This window comes from Pectinophora gossypiella, chromosome 14, assembly GCF_024362695.1.
Source record: "Pectinophora gossypiella chromosome 14, ilPecGoss1.1, whole genome shotgun sequence".
In the NCBI taxonomy this organism is placed as follows: Eukaryota; Metazoa; Arthropoda; class Insecta; order Lepidoptera; family Gelechiidae; genus Pectinophora; species Pectinophora gossypiella.
In genome coordinates, this window is record NC_065417.1 from 6,054,337 (window position 1) to 6,081,745 (window position 27,409).

General features: G+C 38.5%; 1 protein-coding gene across 2 annotated transcripts in view; it reads left to right on the top strand.

Annotated features, from left to right (window-relative positions):
- The window catches only part of LOC126372506 (transmembrane protein 184B), a 35,664-nt gene that overhangs the window by 562 nt on the left and 7,693 nt on the right, over positions 1 to 27,409 (top strand). For both annotated transcript variants that reach the window (XM_050018303.1, XM_050018304.1), the window contains exons 2-7: positions 3,166 to 3,337; positions 18,569 to 18,734; positions 23,039 to 23,265; positions 24,286 to 24,487; positions 25,707 to 25,939; positions 27,032 to 27,116. In XM_050018303.1, the coding sequence (XP_049874260.1) occupies positions 3,167 to 3,337; positions 18,569 to 18,734; positions 23,039 to 23,265; positions 24,286 to 24,487; positions 25,707 to 25,939; positions 27,032 to 27,116 (1,084 nt within the window). In that variant the 5' untranslated portion in view covers position 3,166. The remainder of the gene's footprint in view (positions 1 to 3,165; positions 3,338 to 18,568; positions 18,735 to 23,038; positions 23,266 to 24,285; positions 24,488 to 25,706; positions 25,940 to 27,031; positions 27,117 to 27,409) is intronic.

Here is a 27,409-nt window from a genome sequence, read left to right on the forward strand (position 1 = left end):
GGTGATTGGTCAAGTTAATTGCTAGTATCTAGCCATTAGGTATGTGGAAACTATGTTGGTGTAAGAATACTGTACTTTTTCAATTATTCTAGTATTTAAATCTGGTAAATGAATTAGTAGTACTGGAAAAGGCATTCATAAATTTATAAATGGCTAACATAAGGTGCTTATCTTTATTGTAAGTTGATCACATAAAATTACCCGTGTTTCTTGGTGACTAATACATATTACCAAGTTATCTGTCAATTTTAAAGATAGCAATTTTAATGACCACTTTAATAATAATAGATTAGCAATAAAAAAATAGATTTCTCTTTTTTAATCATATCTACTCAATTAGCTGAGCACTCTTAATATTTACACATACATACATAAACTCACGCCTATTTCCCACCGGGGTTAGCAGCGACTATAGATTTCCATTTGCTTTGATCCTGACACACTTCTCTTGCTTCCTCCACATTTGTCAACAACATACTCTTAATATTTAAATTTTAAACAATTTATGAGTCACAAATACTTCCATACATGTTAGAATTTCCAGATTGTAATTTCCTTGTACTGTAACAACCATGTTATGCGTAGTAAAATTCCAATATTTAGCAAAGTAATTGAAACTACTGAAAAGTTAATTGTCAAACCAATGTTACAATACAGTCTGGTATTCTGTTTATTGTTGAAAGTACTTGAAAGTGTTTATTCAGCTGACAATGATGGTGTGATGTCTGCTCATTGATGAGGTAGACTTACTCATTTATTTCACAATATTAATGGCTTTCAAAGTGCAGTTTAGTTTCCTTATAATTGTACATATTCATCAAAAATTCTAAAATACCCTCATGTGGAACAAAGGTTATTTTCGTCCAACTCTGTTAAATCATCAAGTTTCATGCTTTTAAAGGTATAAAGGTTCAACTTCAACTTTATGGTTGTATGGCAACCGATCGTCATAGAGTAGAGACAACCAGGTATAAAGGTACATATAAATGTTTTGATTCACTACTTAAAATTAGTTTGTTTATATATACCTAAATGACTCTCTTGTCCTACTTTACATGGCCATTTGTTAAAAAAAATTTTAAGTAGGTACTCAAATGCATTCAAAAAGCAGTCAAATTATGTTGAAACATAGCCTACTATAACCAGTTTGGCCAACTGATTGTCTCATACTGTATCATCATCACTCACCAAGTAAAATGTGAAAGTGTTTATTATTTATCATTTGCAGTGAAGAAATTGTTTACATTTTGAATTGACTACTCTAGAATATCTGTCATTGGTGTTGATGATGTCATTGGTAAACTCGTATGACGGTTATAATATGAATTTTTATTACATAAAGAAGGAAGTATAAGGAAAAATAATAATACCCATATATAATTCAGTTATATTCAAATGTTATATGATCAGTTCCAGTGAAATAATAATGGCTAACGGTTGAGCGAAATCCCAGTAGGGACATATCACAAAAATCACTTTGTGATCCCTAGTTTGGTTAGGACATTACAGGCTGATCACCTGATTTTCTGAAAGTAAGACTATACGTGTTTCGAAAGGCACGCAAGCCGTTGGTCCCAGTCACTACTTACTAATGTAAGTATGTAGTCGTTACATGAGCTATGTCAGGGGCCTTTGGTGACTCAGTAATAACCCTGACACCAGGGTTGATGAGATTGGTATTCCACCTCACAACCCACAAAATCATCATCATCAGCCCAGTAACGTCCCCACTGCTGGGGCACGGGCCTTCCCTATGGATGGATAGGGAGATCGGGCTTTAAACCACCACGCTGGCCCAGTGCGGATTGGTGGTTATTAACGACTGCTAATGCAGCCGGGACCAACGGCTTAACGTGCCTTCTGAAGCATGGAGGAGCTCAAGATGAAAACTTTTTTTTGTGGTCACTCCTATAACCGGCCTTTGCGAAAGTTGCTTATATTCAACAATCGCAGACCGAGCGCGTTTACCGCTGCGCCACCGAGCTCCTCACCCACAAAATAAAAGAAGTGAAATAATTCCTAATTAAACATTATACCAACTATAATAAATTATATACTTATTTGACTGCTTATGTCTTATTTGTAGTCCAATTATCTTATCTTTTAAGTAGGTATTTCAGCATAGTTAGTGTCGTTGTGATAAGGCAGTAATACCTACAAAGTATTGAGAATAATAGCCATGGAACTAGTTCATGTTTATTGCTATTGTTTTTCAGGATTATCAAAACTTTGTAAATACCATTATTATGGATTTTATACTGAATAGAAATGACCTTTTTCAAATTGAAATTATCAATGTTTCATGGTCCTATTTAATTATTACCAAGTGTCTAGATTAGGAGCAGATCCAAATTGCATGACCATGGGTGCCATGAACCATGGACCCACCCCGATCCGCCCATATTCTAGATCTAGATCTTCGAAAATTAACATTTGTTAGGTTAGCAATGTTTTATTTTATTTCTGCATATAAATCTGTGTATAGAACACTTTTCATTAAATCATCCATCAATGTAAAATTAATGGATGCCTCCACAGGCATAAACACATCCTCTCCATGTTTTGAATCTCTCCATCTATGAGATGAATAGATGTCTGCCTATTTAAATGTACCTTCCGTAATTGTTTACTTTCTTGGGATTGGCTTGTTATTGTTTAACTTGATTGTTTTGATCTATGCCTTGGTATGCTAGGCTTGACAGACTCATAGTCATAAACATTCGATTTTTGTGAGATGGACTTCTGTTTGAAATAGTCATCGAATCTTGACTCAATTTTGTGTGAATAAAGTCCATGGAAGAAACTATCAAAAAAAATAAAATTACCTGAATTTTATCGTAAATTCATACTGAACTTTTCTTAATCCAAGATTATGCCTGTGAAGTGCCTTTCTCTAGGATTTCTGTGCATGATTTCAAAACTTGAATGAAATGGAGTGTGACACTATTAGATAATAACTTCAGTTGATTTTCGAATTGAATTTATTGCCCGTTCAATGTGGTGTAAGTCACCATTATTGAGGAAAAGAAATCTCTTGAAGCCCATGACAGTCTGAATGTTTTTCTGACGTGACTTATTGTAGACTTTAGACTTGAAAGCATTAACTCTTTGGCCAGTCTGAATGTGTAGAGGAAATAGTGTATTAAATGCAGTTCGCCGTTCCAGAATGAGTTCAACGGAGTTTGTGAACGTGACCGCTCAGCCGCTGAGCGATATGGGTCACGAGCTCAAGGACATCCTGAAGCCGCTGCAGGAGCCGGTGTTCCTGCAGACCCGCACGGCCCAGGTTATCGCTGGGATATTCGTGTGGACCGCGCTCTTCATTACTTGCCAACAGGTGAGCTTTAAAAGAAAGAATACATGTATTTAAACGTTAAAATTCAATCGCTGGTCTCCGCTGCTCCTGCACGACAACGGGCGACCCCATACTGGACAGCAGACGGTCTCCAAGTTGCAAGAACTGGGGTTGGAAGCTCTCCGTCATCCGCCCTTACATTGTAGGGTGGATAGCTTTAATACACCAAAAGGACAAAATAATTCAAATACATCATTTGTGTCCACAAAACTTGTGTTCACTTATATGACCGTTGGAGTGTTGATAACTGTTGATTTAACGGCATTGTACCTATTAACCTCCTAAGGCCGAGATTTCCAGACACAATAGATAATCAATGGGGTTTAGATTTTTAAAGGACATTCGGTATACAATATATGTATGTATGTATATAAGCGGGACCGTCGCTATGTGGATTACCTATCTATTAAATAAATAGGCTGTGTAGGTTTTTGCGCTGGAAATATTAGGCACTTATTTGAAAAGGAGCTAGTCACTTTGATAGGTTTCTCAACTCCCTTCCCGACAAATCTAATCTAACTGGTGTTCCAATCTGGTTACATACATGTTTGCGCCGCTTTTTCCTCCGCATCCATAACACGTTCTGTGGCGATAAGTCTATCAACCTTATAAATGTTCTGTAAACAACTTGCTTTATACACCTATATGTATCTAGTATATTACAGGGTGTTGGTGACATCGTAACGAAAACTTTGAGGGATTATTCAGAGCGTGATTCTGAAATTTAAAAACTAAAATCGCCCAAAACAATCGTGTTTTGGTTTAACGTTTGCACATTGTACGCAGTTGTACTTACTCGCATTTACTAAAGCAACCCTTTTACGTATTATGCTATAGAAGCAGTTCACACGTGCCTCTACAAACACCCCCTCGTATACTGAAGTGCCAAGGTAGCTGTCATTAAATAAATTACTACCGGCTTTATGACGTAGATAAACACGTAAGTATAAGTGTCCATCAGATTTCTCATCTGAGGATAAGATGGACTTTCCAGGCTACGTTCTTCAAAAACAATATAGATGCCGCTGATGATTTTCCTTCGTTTAACCTCTAATTTCATGGGTAACATGTATCTTTTATTTTTGGGTATAAATGATGACCCTAAATGACGACCTCCGTGGTCCAGTGGCTGAGCGTTGTGCTCTCAATCCGGAGGTCCCCGGTTCGAATCCCGGTGGGGACATATCACAAAAATCACTTTGTGATCCCTAGTTTGGTTAGGACATTACAGGCTGATCACCTGATTGTCCAAAAAGTAAGATGATCCGTGCTTCGGAAGGCACGTTAAGCCGTTGGTCCCGGTTACTACTTAATGATGTAAGTAAGTAGTCGTTACATGAGCCATGTCAGGGGCCTTTGGCGGCTCAATAATAACCCTGACACCAGGGTTGATGAGGTTGGTAATGTACCTCTCAATCCACACGATAGAAGAAGATGACCCTTTTTATTACACCCAGGCACAATTACATCTTCCACCCATTGTTATTCTGATCAAAATAAAGATGAGCAATATACGTAGGCAGCAACTTAATTCTATACATAATGTGATCCAAATATCAAGCAACATTTTTTTTATAGTATGCTTCTGCCATAACATTGTATTTTGGAATAATTGTGTACCCGAGTAATGAGAACACTATACAACGCCGTCAACAACACACACCATCGACATCGTATCAACAGTGGCTGCAAGTTGTCTTTGATTACTTGTGGCTCTGCCCACCCCATTAGGGATTACGGGCGTGAGTTTATGTATGTGTATGTATGTATACAACGCCATCTATATTGTTTTTGGTGAACGGAGCTTGGAAATTCGAAGTCTTGAAAGTCTACCAAGCAGTATAGAAAATAATGCTAATAGAAAAGTGGGTGTCCATAAGTCGTCTGACGTAAATGTCACTCTCTAGTCTGAAAATCAATAAAAATATTGCCTCGGGCAGTAGACTGAGAATATTTTTAATTTTTGTACAGTGATGATGAGTTGAATACTTGAATACGAATAATGATTATATTTGTTTGTATTAACGTACTTGGAATGTCGATAAGAATAGAATCCGCGTCATCACATTCTTCCAACTGACACCGTGTGTGTTTACAAATCATAATAATAGTTTTATTTTCTTCTTAATAGCTGTCACTATTCAGTTGATTATATATCTATGTTTGGAGGCTCAAGAAGTGACAAGTTGCCTTTGGCGAATCCCAGAGTTTATTCTGTAGACTGCAATAAGAAACATTAAAATATGCGACACAAAATCTACAACCCTCCTCGATAGAGTATAGTAGGATATAAACACACCCTGGACACTCCGTATAAAAATTTACTGCCCAACGCGCATGTGCGAGCGAGATACAGTCCTCGCGCTCTCCTTGTTACTCCTTAGAGGCTTATGGCAATTTAGACTAAAGGAATAATACTACGTACAGAACGGTAACTCCGCGTCCCACCAGCGTCTGAGCTAGGTATAATCCCCCCCCAACAAAGTTTAGACTTAAATCGTATGGCGTCAGATGTCACACACACAGATGCGTGTGTACGGTAACGGCAATGTGTGGTGTCTGTGTAAAACGGGGTTGTTTGTATGAAGTGTCCGGGGTGTGACTAAAGTAAGACCCAGAGGGGTGAGGTCGGCGCTTGATGTGAATTGGTGCGGGCTAGAGCGTTGCCGTTCTATACGTAGTATTATTCTTTATTCTATGACATATACCTCATCGAATATCTAATTGTCATTTCGCTGCAACTTTTTTAAATTACATCACGAACGTCTCTACCGATTTAGGAGAACTCCGATAACATTACGAATACCGTTAGACTACAGCATTCCTTTCTATAATCTGCACTAGTTAAAGAAGCGTTGGAACTATGCTACTGCTATTGTTACACTACATATTCATGTAGATTATTGTACATTAGCATTTTTTTATTTTAAAAACAGATTGAAGCAGTCCGAGAAATGAGGAAGCGTTGCGTAACTGTCAGGTTTTTTTATTATTTTCTGGGTATGTAGTCCAGTTGCCCACGTCGTTGGAAAACGGCATCTAAGTTGAGAAATTTACGGCAGATGGGTGACTAATGTTAAATAACCATATTTCTAGTTCGTAATGGTTCGACGGGCACGGCTATTGACCGTTCACGTGCTTGTTTGTAGGTAGTCGTTAAGCGAATGCCTTCGAGGAGTAGAAAACTCATGACAACTAAAATGGCAGCCCAAGGCACACCCCGGATATACTCCATATAAAAACACATTCTTACCGTGTGCGTACGCATTTGGTGTAATGCGTAAGTGCGAGTTAAGAGGCAGTTGGGGTGTGTGTAAAAAGACCACATCGAAGCAATTCATCTAAAAAAAGCCATATTGCAATTTGACATTTGCACATATAAAAGTAAGTGCGCAATGCAAACAGCTAGTTTCAGTTTGGAGAGAGAATGAGTTCTGTAAACATGTTAAATTTACGATTCCAATAAAGTAAAAAAAAAGAAATCTGCAATGGGTAATGTGGCGGAGTACACTGTAGTATGCCATCCCGATTGGCAAGGGAAGGCCAATACAAGTAAGGGGATGTCTAATAAATTGTCTAATGTCTATTGACGTCTAATAAAGCTCGAAGAAAAATGGCTACTTTATTTAGTTCTCGGTGCGATGGCTGTACTCTGGCAACCCCAAATAGGAATATAGTCGTGAGCTTATATTTTGTTATGTTGTATGTACAATAGCCACGACGAATCGTCAACTATAATTATAATGAATTCCGCCGAGTGTTGCTAAGTAATTTATGCACGTTTTTTCTTCGGTTTCACGTTCACTGATCAATTATTATGACTAGAAAGCGATGAGCTATTTACTTATATGAAAAATATAGGTTTTCTGCGTTAGATTCATACGTCTATCTTCTATGAATGGTCAGAAATAGGAGGAAAATAGTGTTGATGTTATCTCTAGTCTTAACACGATCCTGAATACCTTTATCGTAGAAATCGATTGATCACGATTTTCTTACAATATATTTGACTTAAACTTTCACTTCACTGTACATACTGCTATCTGACTCAGAATCATTTATTCAACGGAAAAATTTGTTGAAGGTCAATTGTACATTTATGAATCTACGTCATTTCGCTAGGTATTATGGGTTAGGAGAAGAATTGACAAGAAATAGCAACATATCTTAGACGTTAATACCAATGGTGGCTGCAAATTGTACTCCTGACATCTTGGGGTTCTGCCGATTAGTGAGCGAGGTGCAAGTTTTAGCAGTAACCTATAAATCGTGCAATTCTTTGCAATTTGGAATCGATAACCTTGAATTGATTGCATACAAACGTGGTGCTCGTTAGTATTGCTTGCCAGTTCCATCGGATATCGAGTCAAGGGTATTTTAAATGTCTAGGGCATCACGATACTGATGTACCCATAATTTAAAAGTAAATCTGGTTTTGTAAGGACCTATAGTAAATCTTACAATGTTCATAAAAAGAGAATAAAGAATGATACTGACCGATTCGTACTTTAGACGCACCCCGGACACTTCATACAAACAACTTCGTTTTACACAGACACTACACATTGACATTATCGTACACGCGCATCTGTGTGTGTGACGTCTGACACCATACGATGCAAGTCCAAACTATGTTCGAGTGGGGTGAGGTAAACCTAGCTCATACGCTGGTAGGGAGCGGAGAGTTGCCGTTCTATACGAAGTATTATTGCCTATTCTATGTTTTAGGCTTAAATGACCGGCTTTAGCCGCTAAGGAGTAAGGGAGAAAGCGCGTGGACTGTGTCTCACTCGCACTTACCCGTTAGGCGGCACACGGTTTTAATGAGATATTTGTATGGAGTGTTCGAGGTGTAATAAAAGTCCACTATTACAATAGTGGGGTAGATTTTACACTCGACGATTTATAACTCTGACTGACGCAAAAAAGGGGACAGTTACCCTATTTTCAGGTACAGTAGTCAAACAAAATGGGCACATCTAACCCGGCAGAATTTAAATGAACACACATACATTTATAGTGTTTACCCCAAAAACTCCAGCAATGTGTGGTTAGAGCATGTCAGGTAGAGCATAATTTAATTTAGCTGACTAACGTTTTGAGGCTAGCAGTTTTAAGTGGTTATAGATGTCCCTATCTCAAATAAACGGAGAAACCTGGATTTTATTTTTTATTATTATTTACAATAAACAGCGGTGAAGGAAAAGATCGTGAGGAAACCTACATTCACGAGAAATGCATTTTCGGAGGCATGTGACCTAACCTGTATTGGGCTGCTTTTACCTTCGCGGGTTAGAAGCTCAGACATGCCGTCGCTTCTGTAAAAAACCTGACCTGTCAAATCTTCAGGTTAAGTCAGCGGACCTTCTGACAACGGGATAATGCTAGGGAGATGATGATGATGACAATAAACAACAACATAGCATCACACCTATTTACCTCATGGCACTATGTCTACATCTCTGCATGGAGTATTCGTTTTAGTCGAATATAATTGGGCGAGTCTATTACCATAACCGGTCACAAATCTTAGAAACCACGTGATACCAATTATGAACCAAACATGAATCTTTCTATCATTGATCCCGAGCTTCGAAGCTGCGGACTCTACGATGTAACTCACGCCTTTTCCTAGGATTTCAAAAACAGAACTGCGGACAAACACAATAGTTTGAACAGTTTATTTGCTGCGAAACTTTTTTGACTAGCCGGTGTCTAGCTCCCACTGTGCCTCTTTCAATACACCTACCTGCAATGATAATGGCACAGAAGACAATAAACACCTTTTCTGTGGAATTGCCCACGTTTCGTCACACGATAAGCAAAATTCTACCGCGCGGCGTGTGAACGGTAAACGGAACAACATTTGCAATTCTTTCAAGCTATTATCATGTTCTGTTATCATCGTATTATGCCCGTAGTTTATACTGCTCCATATTTATTATCTGCTAGTACGGCAACGCTCTAGAGCTACCCGTAGATCGATTCGTATACTTGTTGCGTCTGGAATGCTTCTAGAACGACCTTCGAACTCAACACAATAGCCACTAGCTTGGTATACAATATTATCAGCAATCTCATATCTAAATATACAGTTACCTACATTACCATGACATTGAATTTGTGCGAAAACCTAAATGTACGTCACTGACCTCTTTATAAATCAGTCTGCGCCATTTCCCGTTCATTATTTTACATTTTATGTAAGCTTGTGGATTAGAGATAAAATTACCATACATACATTCTTGAACTCCTAACCACCATCGAGAATGGAAATAAATAAGCTATTTTTGATCATGAAGAATAATAGTCACTATGTATAAAACGGTAACTCTCTTCCCCGCACCAATTCGTATCGGGCGTCGACCTAGATTTACCTCACCCCTTCTGTCATCTTTAAGTAGAAATGGCCGTAAGCCGCTCAGGAGTAAGGAGGAGCGCACGTAGATTGTCTGTCTCACTCACACTTACGTGATAAGGTGGAACGTGGTAAGAATAAGATTTTTGTATGGAATGTCCGGCGTGTGCTTTCATATGAATTATACCTAGTTATTTTGCGGGACATAAAGGCAAAAACAAGTCAACCACGAATATGTCTAATATGATGGATTTATTATCTATGAGTAGTATAATAAATTGACACTACGTGTGTACATTATTGTGCGAGAATCGTAAAACACAGAAAAGTAGTTGTCTGTTGTTACTTGTTACTCTCTATGGCTCTACACCAGTAAGTTTGACTATGGGATTTACGACTGTGGGATCAGGTGTGTATAGTTAGGTATGGTATAAACCGCTCATGACTGTTTAAATTATTTACGTCGTATTTCAGAGCTAGGTACTTAACAAAATGCATTATCAGAGTAGTTTAACTAAAATATGCGCGAAGTTTTACCTACTTACTTTGCGTAATTGGCCGTTTTCCCGTCAAAAAAAGATTATGTATTCTCTCGGTGTTCGATAATTCAAACTCTGGCAGAGAAACGTAAACGTCCTGTGTTCCTCGTTATAATCTGGGTCGCGAACGCTATTAATAATGCGGGAGTGGATCTGTTTATGACAAGACCAAACGGACATTTTCTAGACCAGAACGATCTCTGTTTATGGTACGTCCTTATGCGGGCGGAAAATCGATATGTCGTGGGTTTTCTTTCCACCAAGAAAGGTAAAAACGCCGTGCGAAAGAGAACTAATGCGATTTACTGGTTGTATTCACAGTCTGATTGAGAAAATCTGTTTTCATTGCGAAAAAAAATATTTAGGTAACAGTCACTTTTTGCTTCATTACCGATGTATCGAATCACAGGGTGAAACTAATAAAACACTGTTTTAACGACAGTCAATTGGAATAGAGAAAGATCTCTACCATGTACTGATGCTCCACACAAAAACCTCTTTCTTACCGTATGCACACAGTCTTTAACGACAGTCAAACGGAATAGAGAATGAACTCTACCATGCTGTTGCACTGATGCTCCATACAAAAATCTCTTTCTTATGGTATGCCGCCTTAACCTAGGCGTGTGAACGAGACAGCAATGTACGCATACGCCTTTACTCCTTCGGCTTACGACTTAGACTAAAGTGACCCTATCGGGGGGTGAGATAAATCAAGCTTGCTCCAATCTCGTATTGGTGCGGGGAGGAGGGACACTCCACTACCTTTTCTATAATTATTATTGTTTATTCTATTACTATATGGTGGCGGCTTCTAAGCTTTCAAACCGTCAGAAAGTCTCAGCGATTAAATCCTCCTTTTATTCACTCACTGATATTTTAGAAACGCTAGCCAAGCCAACAGTGTGATCGTCAACTATTCAATGTAGACGTCACTGGATCATGCTCTTATACTTTCTTGATCGTTTGTAATTGGCATAATATAAGCTCACGACTATATCCCAATTGAGGTAGTCAGAGGTACATCCATTGCAAGATGAACTGAGTACCCACAACTCACCGAGCTTTCTGTTAGACCATCTCAATATGCGGTAAGCTACTTGCCGTCTATAATGGTCGAGTCAACTGTGTTAGTGAAAAACTACACTTTGTAATTGCCAATTGTACCTAGCCCACAAAATATTATCTGTACGCTCCTCGCTTTCAGTGGAACCAATCCAAGTACGCTTGTAGAACAATAAAACATCTCTAAGTGACGTCATAATGTTGTACCTCGTGTACACAGGTGCATTTTGAGTTGTTCTAAAGCAACACTAACAAGAATGTTGTAATGCAACTGATAAGAAAAGGGATCGTGTAATAATAGTATGTGTTTAACGTACCTATCTTGGAGGTAAAATGAGCATTATTCAAAGTGCTACGACTATGACGTCTCTTTAGAAGTGTCAAACAATCGGAGTAGATTCGAAAACTACTCTACTTTTTCTAAGAGAGATGATTGAATGGCTGAAGACTGAATGAATGTGCTTCGGAAGGCACGTTAAGCCGTTGGTCCCGGCTATTACTTACTAATGTAAGTACGTAATCCTTACGTGAGTTATGTCAGCGGCCTATGGCGGTTCATTAATAAACCTGACACCAGGGTTTATGGGGTTGGTAATCCACCTCACAATCCGCACGATAGAAGAAGGCTGAATGAATAAGAATATGGCTCGCTAGTCGCTACCCATCTGCAATAGAGCAATGTAGCTAATGCCTCTTAAGGATAGATGAAGGGAAGCGTGGGCCCAAGAAGGCACGTGCCTCTAAATATAGGACGTCTACGTATTATTCATACATTTTCAATCAACAGAAAAGTGATTACATTTTCTTCTCAAGATAAACTTGGGTATTAATTTCAACCGCAAACACGATTCATTTATTTAGGAAATTGTTCGTCACGTTTTGACCTACATTTTTCGCAGAAATATTCTAACGATGTTTTTAGAAAGTGACATTATGAATATTAAAGTGCCCTGCTTTGACTGAGGAAAGTGATAAGAATACGTTCAATGTATTAATTGATTACTTCCCGAGTTTTCTTTACATAATTAAAACACATAACAACGGGTTCTTACCGCGTTTAATATCGGGAGTCTCATATCCTTGCTTTAAACGCGGTAAGAACCCGTTATTATGTGTTTTTCTTTACATGTTTTTATAATAATTATTTGCACTTTTAGAGGTATGTCAGAGAAAAGGTGCTGGGAAATACTCTTTATTTGCCTTTGAAAAGCGTACGATAATAGATGGCTGTATGGTAAAAGTACCTGTTAATGGAATATTGGTTCGTATTCAATAGAATGAAGTAAATCGTTCTGTCTTAAAAGTACGTAAGAAATAGTACTGATTCCAGTACACACCATTTAATTTTATTTTAAGTAGTACCTGTCATTTTCTTATCCGCTGAAAAATAATGGGACTGGGAATGCCTGTCGATTACCCAATCGACACACGTCAAACGGGTTTCATATGAGCGAGATGCCTATTTTATTCGCCCGGGTTATTAATTCATTCATTTTTAAATTAACAGTTGTCAATCATCCGTCTCTTATTCCTTTTCGGCGGATAAGAAAATGACAGGTATGACTTAAAATAAAATTAGGTTGTGTCCGCAGGAATCGGGGCCATTATGACTATTAAAATGGATGGCATTTAATTTTATTTAACGTAATTCGTAAGAATGTTATCTTTTTTAAGTTAGCGTTTCAAGTGTTGAAATTGGATTCTTTTCTGGTTAAAGAGAATTTATTTCTTATTTTCCAACATATTACATGTCATTTACATAAGAAACAAAGTACTTACATTTGTATACATATAAGTTCACACTTCGCCTAATATACTTACACATATGCATTTCCTTCACGCACTTCCACATATACAGAGACTGGTCTGCAGAACCAGGCACCACACTTTCAAAATTATGATAACTTTAAGTAGGTACACAAGATATATTTTATAAATAAAACGGATTTGAAAAAGAGTTTCATTTTGAATTACTACGTAGGTATAGTTAGAAATAAGTGCAATTCTAAAAGTGCGGTACCTACACAGCCCCCTGGCCGGTTATTAAATATAAATATGTATAATATTTATTAGTATCTAGCACAGTCTTAAGTGATTAAAATAAATAGTTACTTTTCTAACAAATAACTGGATAATTTATGCTTAAATGCCTCAAAATTCTTAATATTTTTTATTTCTGAGGGTATTTTGTTATATAGTTGTGCTCCCTCGTACGTCACCATTGACTTGCCGTAATTTGTTCGTATCTTAGGTAGTACGAGATAGCTGGCTCGACGAGTTATGCGTTTGAGTGAGTTTTTCTGTTGTGGGAGTGAGATGGATGTATGAATGGTTTTATCGATGATTTTACGGATTAGTATGCATGTATTGTAGATGTATAAGTTGTGGATGTTCATGAGTTTTGTTTTGGCGTAGATTATAGAGCTAGAGCTGAGGTACGGAAAGTGAAATAACATTTTAATAATTTTGTTTTGAGATCTTTGCAATTCTGCTAATTTAGTTCTAGACGCACTACCCCATATTTCAATTAGATAAGTTAGATGAGATTTTACTAATGAATTATAAATAGTGAAACGAATGGAGCGTGGAAAACAGCGAACAATACCACGGAAGGAGCCGATAAGAGAAGATATTTTTTTCTTTACGTGATCTATGTGCGCTTTCCATGACAATTGATTATCTATTCTCAAACCCAGATATTTTTCGTGCTTTTTTCTAGAAGAGGTATGTTGTTAATTTTTAGTGGTGTAAAAGAGGGAATGGTTTTGTTTTTAGCTTTAAATATTATGTATGAAGTTTTTGCGATATTAATTGTAAGTAGATTTGACTGTAGCCAGTTATGCAGGATTTTAAGATCTTTCTGTGCATTGGATATTATGTCGTGTATCGAGGACCCAAAATAAAATAGACACGTATCATCCGCGTATAAAGTTAAATAACCGGTTAGATTCAAATTTTGGACATTATTGATGTATATCAAAAAGAGAAGAGGCCCCAATATAGAACCCTGCGGCACACCAAAAGATATTGGAAGGACTGTACTTTCATAATTCGAGATCTTCACTACTTGGCGTCTGTTTTTTAAGTAAGACTTAAATATCTGCAGAGCAACACCAGCAATTCCAATTTTCTCTAGTTTTTGTAGTAGCAGGTCGTGGCTTACGGTATCGAAAGCTTTTTTTAAGTCGATAAATACGCCCAAAACAATGTTTTTTTTATCTATATTTTGCTTAATTTTAGTGACTAGATCAATTGTTGCGGCCAATGTGTTACTCTTTGGTCTGAACCCAAATTGTCTTAGTGATATAAATTTGGTTGAATCTAGATGTGCTTCTATTCGTCTATACAGAACCCGTTCCAATATCTTGGATAAAACAGGTAAAACTGAAATTGGGCGATAGTTGCCTGGGTCAGTTTTAGAGCCAGACTTGAAAATGGGACTAACTTTTGCTATCTTAAGTGAGTCGGGGAAATGACCAACGCTCAACAAGTTATTTATAGATTCAGTTAGTTTATTAACTATCAATGGTTTCATACATTTTACAGCTTTGGTATTTGTACCATCAATTCCAGAGCTAGAACTAGGGTCAAGATTGTCAATTATTTTAGAAATTTCATCTGCTGTACATGGTTTTAAGTTATTAAGTGAGATAGTATCCGATTGTATGGATGGTGAAAAGGGTGCATGATTGTATGAAAGATTAGTTTTTATTGTATTTGCCAGGATAGATCCAATAGTGGAGAAATATTGGTTAAATGCGTTACACACTTTGATTGGGTCATTAATAGTTTGGGAGTCTATGGAGAGTGTTGGGGGAACACGACTTTGTTTTAGTTCATTAGCTGATAGATGATTTATTAGATTCCAGGTTTTTTGTGGATTTTTGAGACATTTAGTGAATTTGTTATAGTAGTATGAATCCTTAGTACTCTTAACTTTGTCGGCAACTTCATCTCTCTTCATTTGAAATTTTTTCTTTATCGTTTCATTTTCAGGATCGATCATTAATTGAGACCACAGCCCATTTCTCTGGCTGATACCGTGTATGATGTCTTTTTGTATCCAATCTTTTTGTGGTAAGTTCAGTATCTTTTGTTTCTTAACTTTATTCTCGTCTATGTGTTTTTTAATTGTAGCTTCTAGTAGTGTATAGTCTGGATCTAGGTTATCAATCTCAGCAAGTTTAAGTGCTTGATATAACCTTTCGTAGTCTATAGCTTCGTACGTGTGTCGTTGTTTTGATGGCGGTTTGTATTTTTTTAGCTCAAGGTAAATATGGTTGTGGTCGGACATTGACGATTTAATTATTGTCATGTTGTAGCTGTCCGTACTTAGGGCTGTGCTTACGTGGTCTATGATTGTATTTGTTTTTGGAGTTTTTCTTGTACAATAGTCTTCATCAATTTTTTTTAGTATTTTGTATCCAGCCTCTTTTAAGGTATAAGTGTATAATTTCTTATTCTTGACAGCAGTATTTGGGGATCTTGCCAACAAATCAACGTTAAAATCACCAAAGATCAGGCCTCGCTTCCGTGTTTGTAACTGGGAATCCAATGTATCCAAAAAATTTTCTAAATTTGTGTTTCCAGGGTAGTATACTACACCAACATCCAGCGCGTATTTTTTTAATTTAATCCATAGATAATTATTACCATTCCAATATAATGATAACGATTGACTGTGCTCTAGGTTATTATGAACATAAGCTGAAACGCCACCACCAGTTCTGTCAGTTCTGATATTATAATGATGTGTATAGTTGGGAATTTGGAAACGCAGTGCTTGCTCTTCAGACGAAAACCAAGTTTCGGTTATCAAAATGATGTGTATAGTGGTATTAACTGAGCGGAGAATACATTTCAGTTCGTCGAACTTTCCTTTCCCACATATACTTTGTGCATTTAGATAGTAGAAATTCAGGCGTGACTTGGTAGGACGCAGATCAGAATAATTTGATATAACTTGATAGCTTATGTTGTGGCTAAGTTTAGTTTTTACGGTGCTCAGTTTTTTGCAGCTGCTTCAATAATTTTGGGTACTCCTTTCACATACTTTATAGTAAGATTCTTTTCTCCGTTCTTCTGTCTTTGATCTAGTTCTTCCTTTAAGGTTTGCATCAACTTCTGCTGATTTGGAGTCTGGTCCGAGTACAGCTTAATTCCTTCCGGCAACTTCTTTGAACGCAATAGTTTCCTGACAGGTTCTTCGTTTTCAAAGCAGACCTTTATTCTACGATTTGACGTTTTTTTGAATTTTCCAATCCTGAATACGTTCGTGGGGGATGGTGTGTTTTCAACAGCGTCGCATAGAATTTTATAGACATCATCATTGTCCTTATTGACGCGTTCTTCCGAGCTCCCAAGCGTCTGTTCAGCGATTCCAGCAACAATTACGTTTTTCATTCTATTGTGGCGGTCTTGAAGCTCTTTTATCAAATCCTCGTTAGAAATCGAAGAAGATGCGGACTTACAATTTCTCAAGTCGATCTCCAAATTCTTAATTTTATTCTCACCAACTGAAACTTTTTTGTCTATGTCTGATATTTGTTTTTTTAGCGTAATCTGTTCAGTCGAGAGATGTGACGTTAATGATTTGACATCCTGAATAGCTTGCATAGTTTCAGCGTGCGAAGTTTTTATCTCTGATATCTGGATTTTCAATTCGGAAATCCCGTCACGCATTTGGTTCGTGTTTTGAACATTGGAGGCAAGTAAGTTTTCCAACATAGAAGTAATCTTAGCGATTTCAGAACGTAATTCTCTTATCTCGCTATTGCACTCATAATGACGATCATCAGGCTGCTTTCTTTTACGCACGGTGATCTGACTATCCATGGCTTCCTGAGATAATTTGGAAAGGTCAGGTTGAGATTGGGAGCCGCCTTCATTTTTTGACGGAGATCGCAACAGCAAGCTCATAGTCTATAATGCACAAAGAATTACTCACTCGTAGAAAATGAATGTGTGCGTACTGCAATCTGTAGCTGTGTTCCGCAGGTTCGCTGTTGTGGCGCGCGTACGTCACTCGTTAGTAACACAATTGTTGGAATTTCGAGCTTATAGCAATGGAAACTAAAATGAATATTGAGATACGCGAACAACTATATATTTTTAGAAAAAAGAAACACACGTCTGCTCGTGGCGAAGTCGAACACACAAATTCCTCTTCTCTTCACATTCACATCAAAGTTATGATCATAATTTCGAAGCAAATAGATTTTCCAAGCCGGTGATGTAACGGCAATGACGGCCTCACGACCTAAGGTCGCCAGTCGGACCGTTAGGCAGACACTTTCTTTTTACGTGCTCCTAGCTTCAATGTTATATTGATGTCTTACCTTTGATATTCATTAAAATTCTGAATCCTTTACTTCATCTCACTATAGGTTCGTTACAGAAGTCTTATTATCAAGATTATGTATAGTTTTATCTAACCCATCATCATCCCCCTAGCATTAACCCGTTTTTCACAGGGTCCGCTTACCTAACCTGAATTTTTCACAAATCCGGTTTTTTACAGAAGCAACTGCCTGTCTGACCTTCCAAACCGCGAAAATCAGCTCAATACGGGTTAGGTCACATACCTCCGAAAAAGTATTTCTCAGGAATGTGGGTTTCCTTACGATGTATCCTTCACCGCTGAGCACGTTTTATTTATTTATGACCCCAACGTGAATTCGAAAACAAATTCGACAATCATTTAGGCCTGTGCTGGACTCGAACTTGCGACCTCAAAGTGAGAGGCAAGCGTTCTACCAACGGGGCTACCAGGGTACCCACGGCACGGCAGTTTTATCTACTTAATCCATATTCCGGAGAAATGGGTTTCTTAGGTATGTGACCTAACCTACACTGGGGTTTTCCATTCGCGGGTTAGAAGGTCAGACAGGCAGTCGTTTCTAGTAAAAAACCGGATCTGTCTTCAGGTTAGGTAAGCCGTTCTTGTGAAAACGGGATAAGTAGCGAGATGACGATGTTTACATTTATCTACCAATCCTGGCACTTACTATCGCTCTGGAACGTATTATGGCTCTTCCACAACACTGTTTTGAAGCGAAACAGTAACTGGATGTTATCTGTGTGCGAGTACATAACTGCGAGTCTCCATATATCGATGTGGAGAATCTGAAGTCTGACTCGTCATCCTTGCCGTGTTCGGCAACAGCGACTGCTGCTACTGGTGCTATGTGGTTGATCTTTGATGGTGAACTCTATGCATTTTAATACGAATGTTAATTGTTTCCATTACAGATTTACCAGCACCTGCGCTGGTACACGAACCCGTCGGAGCAGCGTTGGATCGTGCGCATTCTGTTCATCGTGCCCATCTACGGGTGCTACAGTTGGATCTCGCTGCTGTTCTTCAACGGCAACTCCTACTATGTCTACTTCTTCACCGTCAGGGATTGCTATGAGGGTAAGTGGCTGTCTCTCTATGGCGTTTATAGCTTTATTCATCATCATCATCAGCCCATTAACGTCCCCACTGTTGGAGCACGGGCCTTCCCTATGGATGGATAGGGAGATCGGGCCTTAAACTATCACGCGGGCCCAGTGCGGTTTGATGGTTATTAACGACTGCTAATGCAGCCGGGACCAACGGCTTAACGTGCTTTCCGAAGCACGGAGGAGCTCGAGATGAAAACTGTTTTTTTGTGGTCACCCATCCTATGACCGGCCTTTGCGAAAGTAGCTTAACTTCAACAATCGCAGATTGAGCGCGTTTACAGCTGCGCCACCGAGCTCCTATTAAATATAGCTTTATTAAATAGGTATAATTGACACAGTATTGTGAAACCCGCGTCCACGGCATGATGAACCGCGCAGACATGTGCCGTTCCCCATTGTAAAAACTCTAACAATAAGGACACTGGCTGATTTTATTTTTCAAATTTATTTTTCTTTTACTCTGTTTTTATCTGCCTAAAGGTTCGGTAATAAAGCTCTTTTTGCATACATTTTGCGACTTTTTAATGTCACATCATTGGTACCGCGCCACGCGAATTATGTCGAAGGTTTCGCCCAATAGCCGAATGACGTTTCTGCTCGTAGCCAGCATTTGCCGTGTCTATCAGTCAAAGCCCTCGATACAATGAGAGCCGCGCTCGGCGTGGTACCAGTACCGCTCGTGAAGGATCAATTAAACCTGGAGAAATTGACAGCAAAACATCTGTCATTCGGCCTTACAGCTCAAATATAGGATTATTCTTTTCTCATGGCTGCAAAATGTCAAATAAATACATTGCAATATCCATACGTAATAGATTAAAAAGTATATGAAAGTCTTGAGACATTACTGCTATGGAAAGACATTCTTTTTGGCACGTTAGCCGTATGATTACGTGCCAAACGACATGTCTATACGAGTATTCTGTGTTTACAGTCTTCAATGTGAAGGTCAAAGGACACATTCAAGGGCTTTCTAGCGGGGAATTGTTAGTGATTTTACAGCTCAATGACTTGATAATCCTTATCTACTAAAGTCTGTGAGATATATGCAGCGAGATAACTCATCTCACTCTAATGCTTCTAATTTTAATTAATGTATGTAAATATGAAAGAAATTAATAAATACCTAGTATTTTACGTATTTTACCCTCATATTAGTTTGTTTCAATATAGTTAATTGAATAAAATATTGTTTAGAATAGAATAGAAATAGTTTATTATAAAAGGACGCCACACACAAAAACAAGACAATAACATCATTTAAAATTTTCACAAAACAATTGGGTCGTGTACTAGGTCCAAGATAAATTATGAAATACTCATTACTAAATAAAGACAGATCTAAAACTAACGACAAACATTTTCTTTTATCTATTTAACTTATTTATGAATTTTAATCACGTTTTTCTATGACGTCACAGTGTGCTTTTTCAAATAAATTCCATAGTAATTTCGTGTTTTGACGTTTAGTAAAAAGTAACTGATTTGACTAGTTGGAAACTAGCCTATTCAATAATATATTGTTTCTAATACAATACTCAATCACTTTATTGCCATTCATTATAAAATGAATTTTGGACATTTTAGACCATACAGGGCACAGCAAAAGTAGGCGAAATAAGTACACTAAATATTAATTTTTTGGTAACCGAAAATGTTTAGATAGGTTTGTGTTACTTATATTTTTTTTATGATTTGTGTATGAAATATGTTATAACCCACAAGTTCTGTACGAACTAACATTGTTCTCAATAGTATAAAGTTGAGCGTGAGAGAACTATGTAAGGACATTGAAGCATTATTTTGTCCGAATGCAGAACCGACCTTGACCAGATTAAGCCAAATATTACATTATTCATTCATTTTTTTGCCCTACGTACTTACCTAGTTTCTAAGTTTTGAATAAATGGAATACGATGCAGAGGCATAGAACGTAACAAAACATCACGCCTATATCCTTGAAGGGGTAGGGACATCTATTTTTAAGTCCGATGTAATAGGGCTTCTTCTTATCGTGTGGGTTGTGAGGTGTAATACCAACCTAATCAACCCTAGTGTCAGGGTTATTACTGAGCCGCCAAAGGCCCCTGACATGGCTCATATATCGACTACGTACCTACTCGCATCAGTATGTAGTAACCGGGACCAACGGCTTAACATGCCTTCCGAAGCACGGATCTTCTTACTTTCGGACAATCAGATGATCAGCCTGTAATGTCCTAACCAGACTAGGGATCACAAAGTGATTTTTTTGTGATATGTCCCCACCGGATTCGAACCCGGGACCTCCTGTAATAGGGCTAGTGACCGGGAACAAATCTTGGTAAGCACGTGATATCAAATTAGTATCTATGATCCAAGTGGTTTAAAACCCGGGTCTGGAGTCGAACCCGCAACACTTCAACGTAAGTCATGCGAACAGGGTTATCACTTTACTCACCAACTGAAATTAATAGCTAAGTATCAGGGGTTAGGTAATATACATTACGTAGCCTGTGGCCACACTACGTACTGAGTTTGTTATCGAAAATAATGCATAGAAAACACCTCGGGTAATTATCCAGTATAATAAAAACAAGTCGCAATACCTACATATTTATGTTTGAAAGTCTACGGTAGCGTCATTTTTTTTATCATCCGAATTACAAATATGCCGACAGCGCTTCCGTTCATTATTATCGCAACAGAATTTTCATAACAAAATTTTGTTCAATTTAACGTAAATGTTTGCAAGTTTATAACCGTACAAATGACGTGGTTCAGTGGTCGAGCGTTGGGCTCACGATCCGGAGGTCCCGGGTTCGAATCCCGGTGGGGACATACCTATCACAAAAAAAACATTTTGTGATCCCTAGTTTGGTTAGGACATTACAGTCTGATCACCTGATTGTCCGAAAGTAAGATGATCCGTGCTTCGGAAGGCACGTTAAGCCGTTGGTCCCGGTTACTACTTACTGATGTAAGTAAGTAGTCGTTACATGAGCCATATCAGGGGCCTTTAGTGGCTCAATAATAACCCTGACACCAGGGTTGATGAAGTTGGTAATTCATCTCACAACCCACACGATAGAAGAAGACCGTACAAATTAAATTTTCATCTCGTATCAAAGGGTTTGTATACCAGCGAGTTACCTTAGTTGCACGGGATATCCACTATGACGTTCTATGTTTTTGACTCGGAATCGCTGTAGGATGTTCAATGTATATAATATGCGTGCATGAATCATTTTGACTCATTATGATGACTACGAGAAGACGGTGTAGACTGATTTGACCCGTTCGCATTGATGAGGGCAGGTCATGTCCAGTAGTAGAACGTATACTATTTTCTTTCACTTAGCATCACACCTGTATCCCCAAAAGGGTAGTCAGAAGTATAAAGCCACTCCTCGCCAGCTATGTTTAAGTTCCATGGGGCGAGTGTGTGTGTGTGTGTGTGTGTGTGTGGGGGGGGGGGGGGGGGGATTTGATTGTTTCTTCTTGATTTTGAATTATTTATGAAGCTAGGACGATCTACTTTATATTATTATTAAAATTTATTGTGTTATTCACAGCAGATATACCTTAGAGGAGCGAGTACCTAAAATATTGTTATAGGATACGTCATGATGAAAACACATATTTTTTGTACTTGTTAACTACCCTTTTATTTTATGGTTGGAATTCCCAAGTACTGACATTCTGATAAACATAGATGCTTTATTTAAAAATTGACAATTCAAAGTGTAACTATCATATCAACTGAATGTAGATACTTCTGAATTTCAGTTTGAGTTTGGCCTGTTCACAGTGTAGTTCAAATTCAAACTTCAAATTCAAAAATATCTTTATTCACAAGGTAACATAGTTACATTTTGAAACGTCAATTTTAACATAACGAACGTCTCATCCGCCTAAAACTACTGCAGCTTCGCACAACCTGTATAGCCGGGGGAAAGAAGCTGCAAGAAAATCCTCGGCACAGGGCCCTAGACGTCCTTTTTAAAAAAACATAAAAAGTTAAGTTAATTGAGTAATTTAGTGGCCTAAAAACAAAACATAAAAAAAAAATATCAAAAAAAAATAAATAAAAAAATAAAAATATCAGTTCTCAGACAGTTAATCCCATGCATTCTAAATACTTAATCATTAACCTTATCTTATAATAACCTTTTTTGCAAAGTTTCTCTTTAACTACTTGAAAAGCAAATTCAAAATAGTATTTCGGACCCCAATTATAAGCTTTTAATCTATGTGATTGGTGCCTAATTGTACCTATTTCTGTACTTGCAGCGTTCGTGATCTACAGCTTCCTGTCCTTGTGTTACGAGTACCTGGGCGGCGAGGGTAACATAATGTCGGAGCTGCGCGGGCGGCCGGTGCGCGCGTCCTGCGTCAATGGCACCTGCTGCCTCGCAGGCGCCACCTACACCATCGGCTTCCTGCGCTTCTGTAAACAGGCCACCCTGCAGTTCTGCCTCATCAAGCCCGTCTGCGCTTTCATCATCATATTCCTGCAGGTCAGTTGGGCTTTCATTTTTATTTGTTGAAATAGCTACTTGTCTATATTCTACTTAATAGATGATGAAATTGAAATTAATCTAAATTTATATTTTTATCTGTTACACACGTTTTGCATAGTATATTAAAATATGATAGTAAAATGAAATAACATAATGAAACAGAATGCCGTTAGATTACAAAAAATAAAATACAGATTTTTAATTACCTAGTATTTGTTTGATTATACTAAATTTATTTTAATGTTTGTTTTGAGTGCAATAAATAGAATTGTAATTGTAATTACAATGTCTTATTACAATAAAATGTAACGGTGTGACGCACTTCATATAGTTTCTTGTACGTATTAAAACTGCGCGCTCAAACTGCTCCTGACCAGCTTTAGAGTAACACAAAATTGATCTGACTGGGGTAAAATCAAACTCAATAATAACCCTGACACCAGGGTTGATGAGGTTGGTATTCCATCTCACAACCCACACGATAAGAAGAAGAATGACGTCATGCCATACTGAAGTAAACTCGAGTTAAGGTTAAGGCGCCGTTTAAGAATACCGATTTTGAGCTGAGTTAGAGGAAGACATTGAATTCGCCTCAACTGGGGACAGAGTCGAGGAAGGTTGGAGTCGACATCTTAGAATAGGAGTGTTAGTTCATTTTGCTTACCTCGGACTACCCCAATCGTGAGCTTACAAATTGAAATTCAAATATATTTATTTCAGACATTAACACATCCATAGGGGTTAGTATGAAAGGAAACTTAATAGCTAATGTTATCTTAATAATTTACTTATAAATAAGAGCTGGGTTTTGGCCATATATGAGCCTTTGTCCAGTGCTCAAAAAATGAAACCTGGGCGCAGGCTGCTACAATTTTCATGAGGCTGTTTCCGCTGCCACGCACCCTGCACATCAAGGATGCTACTCTCTTTCTCATAATAGCAGCAGAGCCATCTTGGGCATCTACGAAAACTTACGTTATGTTCATTTCTTAAATAAACGTGTATGGTTGTTGGCAGTCCGCTGGCCACTACCACGACGGCGACTGGTCTCCGGACGGCGGCTACCTGTACATCACGATCGTGTACAACATCTCCGTCAGTCTGGCGCTGTACGGCCTGTTCCTCTTCCTCGGCGCCACCAGGGAGATGCTCAAGCCCTTCGACCCGGTGCTAAAGTTCTTCACCGTCAAGTCCGTCATCTTCTTGTCCTTCTGGCAAGGTATGTGATCTTTAACACACTTCAAAAGGGTTAAAAACCAACAAGGGGTGATGTGCCGTTCCCGATACTATTCCCAAAGTGGGAATGTTCATGTTGTGAAAAATCTTTTGTACTAAAGAAAGGACAATGGCTGTTTTTTTTTTTCAAATTGTTCTTTCTTGTATCTGTTCATATCTGTCTAAAGGGTAGGTTAGGTAAAAAGCTCTTTTTACATAACTTTCTACAGTAGGAACATTCCCGGGAAGATAACGGCGCGTTACTGGTTAAAAAGGGCAAATCGAAGCAATTCATCTAAAAAAGCAATATTGCAATTTGACATTTGCGCATATAAATGTAAGTGCGCAATGCAAACATGTCAAATAGCAATATTACTTTTTATGTAGCCTTTTTAACCCCCAGAGGAGGAAGGCGCTTGCTCCTTCCAGAACAAGTAGTACTAGTGATAGTTTTAAATCTGATGGTATTGTTCTTTTTTTTTTCTTTTTAACTACGGCCGCTTTTCCCCAAAACATGCGTGGCCATAGAGTTGTCACTTATGATGGTTTATGGTAAAAAAACCACTTGATATTAACTCAGAATCAGAATCATGAGCTGAATCATCCCTCTCAGTATTCGGTACGGTGTCGTAACACTCTGGATTATGAGAGAAAGCAGATAATTTTAGACGATATAGGAAGGATGCCTTCTATCCACTTAGTAAACTTTGAGATAATAACCAAATCAAATTATGAAACGGTAAATAAAACACACGGAAGTATAATCATGAGTTCTCAAATATTTTCTACGTAACGTGTCTATCGGAAGCCGGCAGTCGAACTAATCAATGTTCTGGCCGGCTAATCAATAATGATTGACAGTTTGACGGCATTTCGTGCTTCTTCGTGCGTTCAAGTTCCGGCTATTGTTATACAACGTTAACAGTTATGCTACTGAGGCCTTTAGCTGGTGTATATTGTGTCAATTGGGTTGGTCGTTACCCGAATGTTATAGGGTCACCAACCTCATTTTTTTTTAAGAAGAATATCTTAAATATATCACGTTTCTCATAGAGATTGTAAGCACTTTTTTTTTTGCCGTGACTTATTGTAAATTTGCCGCAGATGGCATTAACTACTTGGCCGGACAAATGGGGAGCGCTGAAGGCCCTCCCTGGCTCACCCGGTAAAAATACATAACAACGTAGTATTTACCAATTATTTTTCTTTTTTTTTGTCCACAGGTGTAGCTCTAGCTATCCTAGAGAAGGCTGAGGTGATCTCCCCGATCGCGGACGCTCACGGGATCCCCACCACGGCGGGTACGGTCTCCGCGGGCTACCAGAACTTCCTCATATGCATCGAGATGCTGGCGGCCGCCATCGCGCTGCGCTACGCCTTCCCCGCGGCCGTGTACCACGCACACCGCGACCCGCACCGCTCCGTCACCATGCAGTCCATCTCGAGCAGCCTCAAGGTAACTACTGCCACACCCCCTTTATAGAAAGAATAAATAAAAAACCTGAGAGTTACGCAACGCTTCCTCATTTCTCGGACTGCTTCAATCCGCCATTTTTAATATAAAAAAATGCTAATGTACAATAATCTACATGAATATGTAGTGTAACAATAGCAGTAGCATAGTTCCAACGCTTCTTTAACTAGTGCAGATTATAGAAAGGAATGCTGTACTCTAACGGTATTCGTAATGTTATCGGAGTTCTTCTAAATCGGTAGAGACGTTCGTGATGTAATTTAAAAAAGTTGCAGCGAAATGAGAATTAGATATTCAATGAGGTATATGTCACAGAATAAAGAATAATAAATACTACGTATAGAACGGCAACGCTCTAGCCCGCACCAATTCACATCAAGCGCCGACCTCACCCCTCTGGGGCTTACTTTAGTCACACCCCGGACACTTCATACAAACAACCCCGTTTTACACAGACACCACACATTGACGTTATCGTACACGCGCATCTGTTTGTGTGACGTTTGACGCCATACGATTCAAGTCTATACTATGTTCGAGGGGGGTGAGGTAAACCTAGCTCAGACGCTGGTGGGGAGCGGAGAGTTGCCGTTCTATACGAAGTATTATTCCTTATTCTATAACTATTGCTAAACGTTTGTGGTCTCATTCTATAGTGTGAGTTATGAATTGGATTACCAACCTCATCAACCCTTGTGTCAGGGTTATTATTGAGCCGCCAAAGGTCCCTGACTCATGTAACGACTACGTACTTACATCAGTAGGTAGTAACCGGGACCAACGGCTTCACGTGCCTTCCGAAGCATGGATCATCTTACCTTCGGACAATCGAGTAATCAGCAAAAGTAACCAAACCAGGGTTCACAAAGTGATTTTTGTGATCAGTCCCGACTAGGATACGAACGCGGGCCCTCTGGGTCGTGGACCCGACGCTGAACCAATGCACCACAGTGGCCGTTAATCACTTAATTACAACAAGTCCAAAACTAATAAAAAAAAAAAATATATTTAATTCATTTATTGTTTAAGTAAAACGCAACCTTGTGTTATAACCATCTGTATTCAATGTTGCAGGAGACGATGAACCCGAAGGACATAATGACGGACGCGTTCCACAACTTCCACCCGCAGTATCAGCAGTACACGCAGTACAGCTCCGGTGAGTAATGTACCACACTTGCCCGACCAGATGGTGGAATGACACGAGGTCACCTCTTTTACAACTAAATAGAAGTTTACATTGTTACTTTCCTTACATTGAAAAAACAAGTCTATTTGACCTGAGAGCTTAGAAAAAGGCCACAAAGAAGCAATTGGGTAGTTTCCTAGGTCAAATGTAAAGGTGACACAAAACCTTTTCTTTTTCTATTTAACTTATCTATGAATTTTAATTAAAAAAAAATAATAATGAGTGCGACATTTTGTCACGTTTTTCTATGACGTCACAGGTTG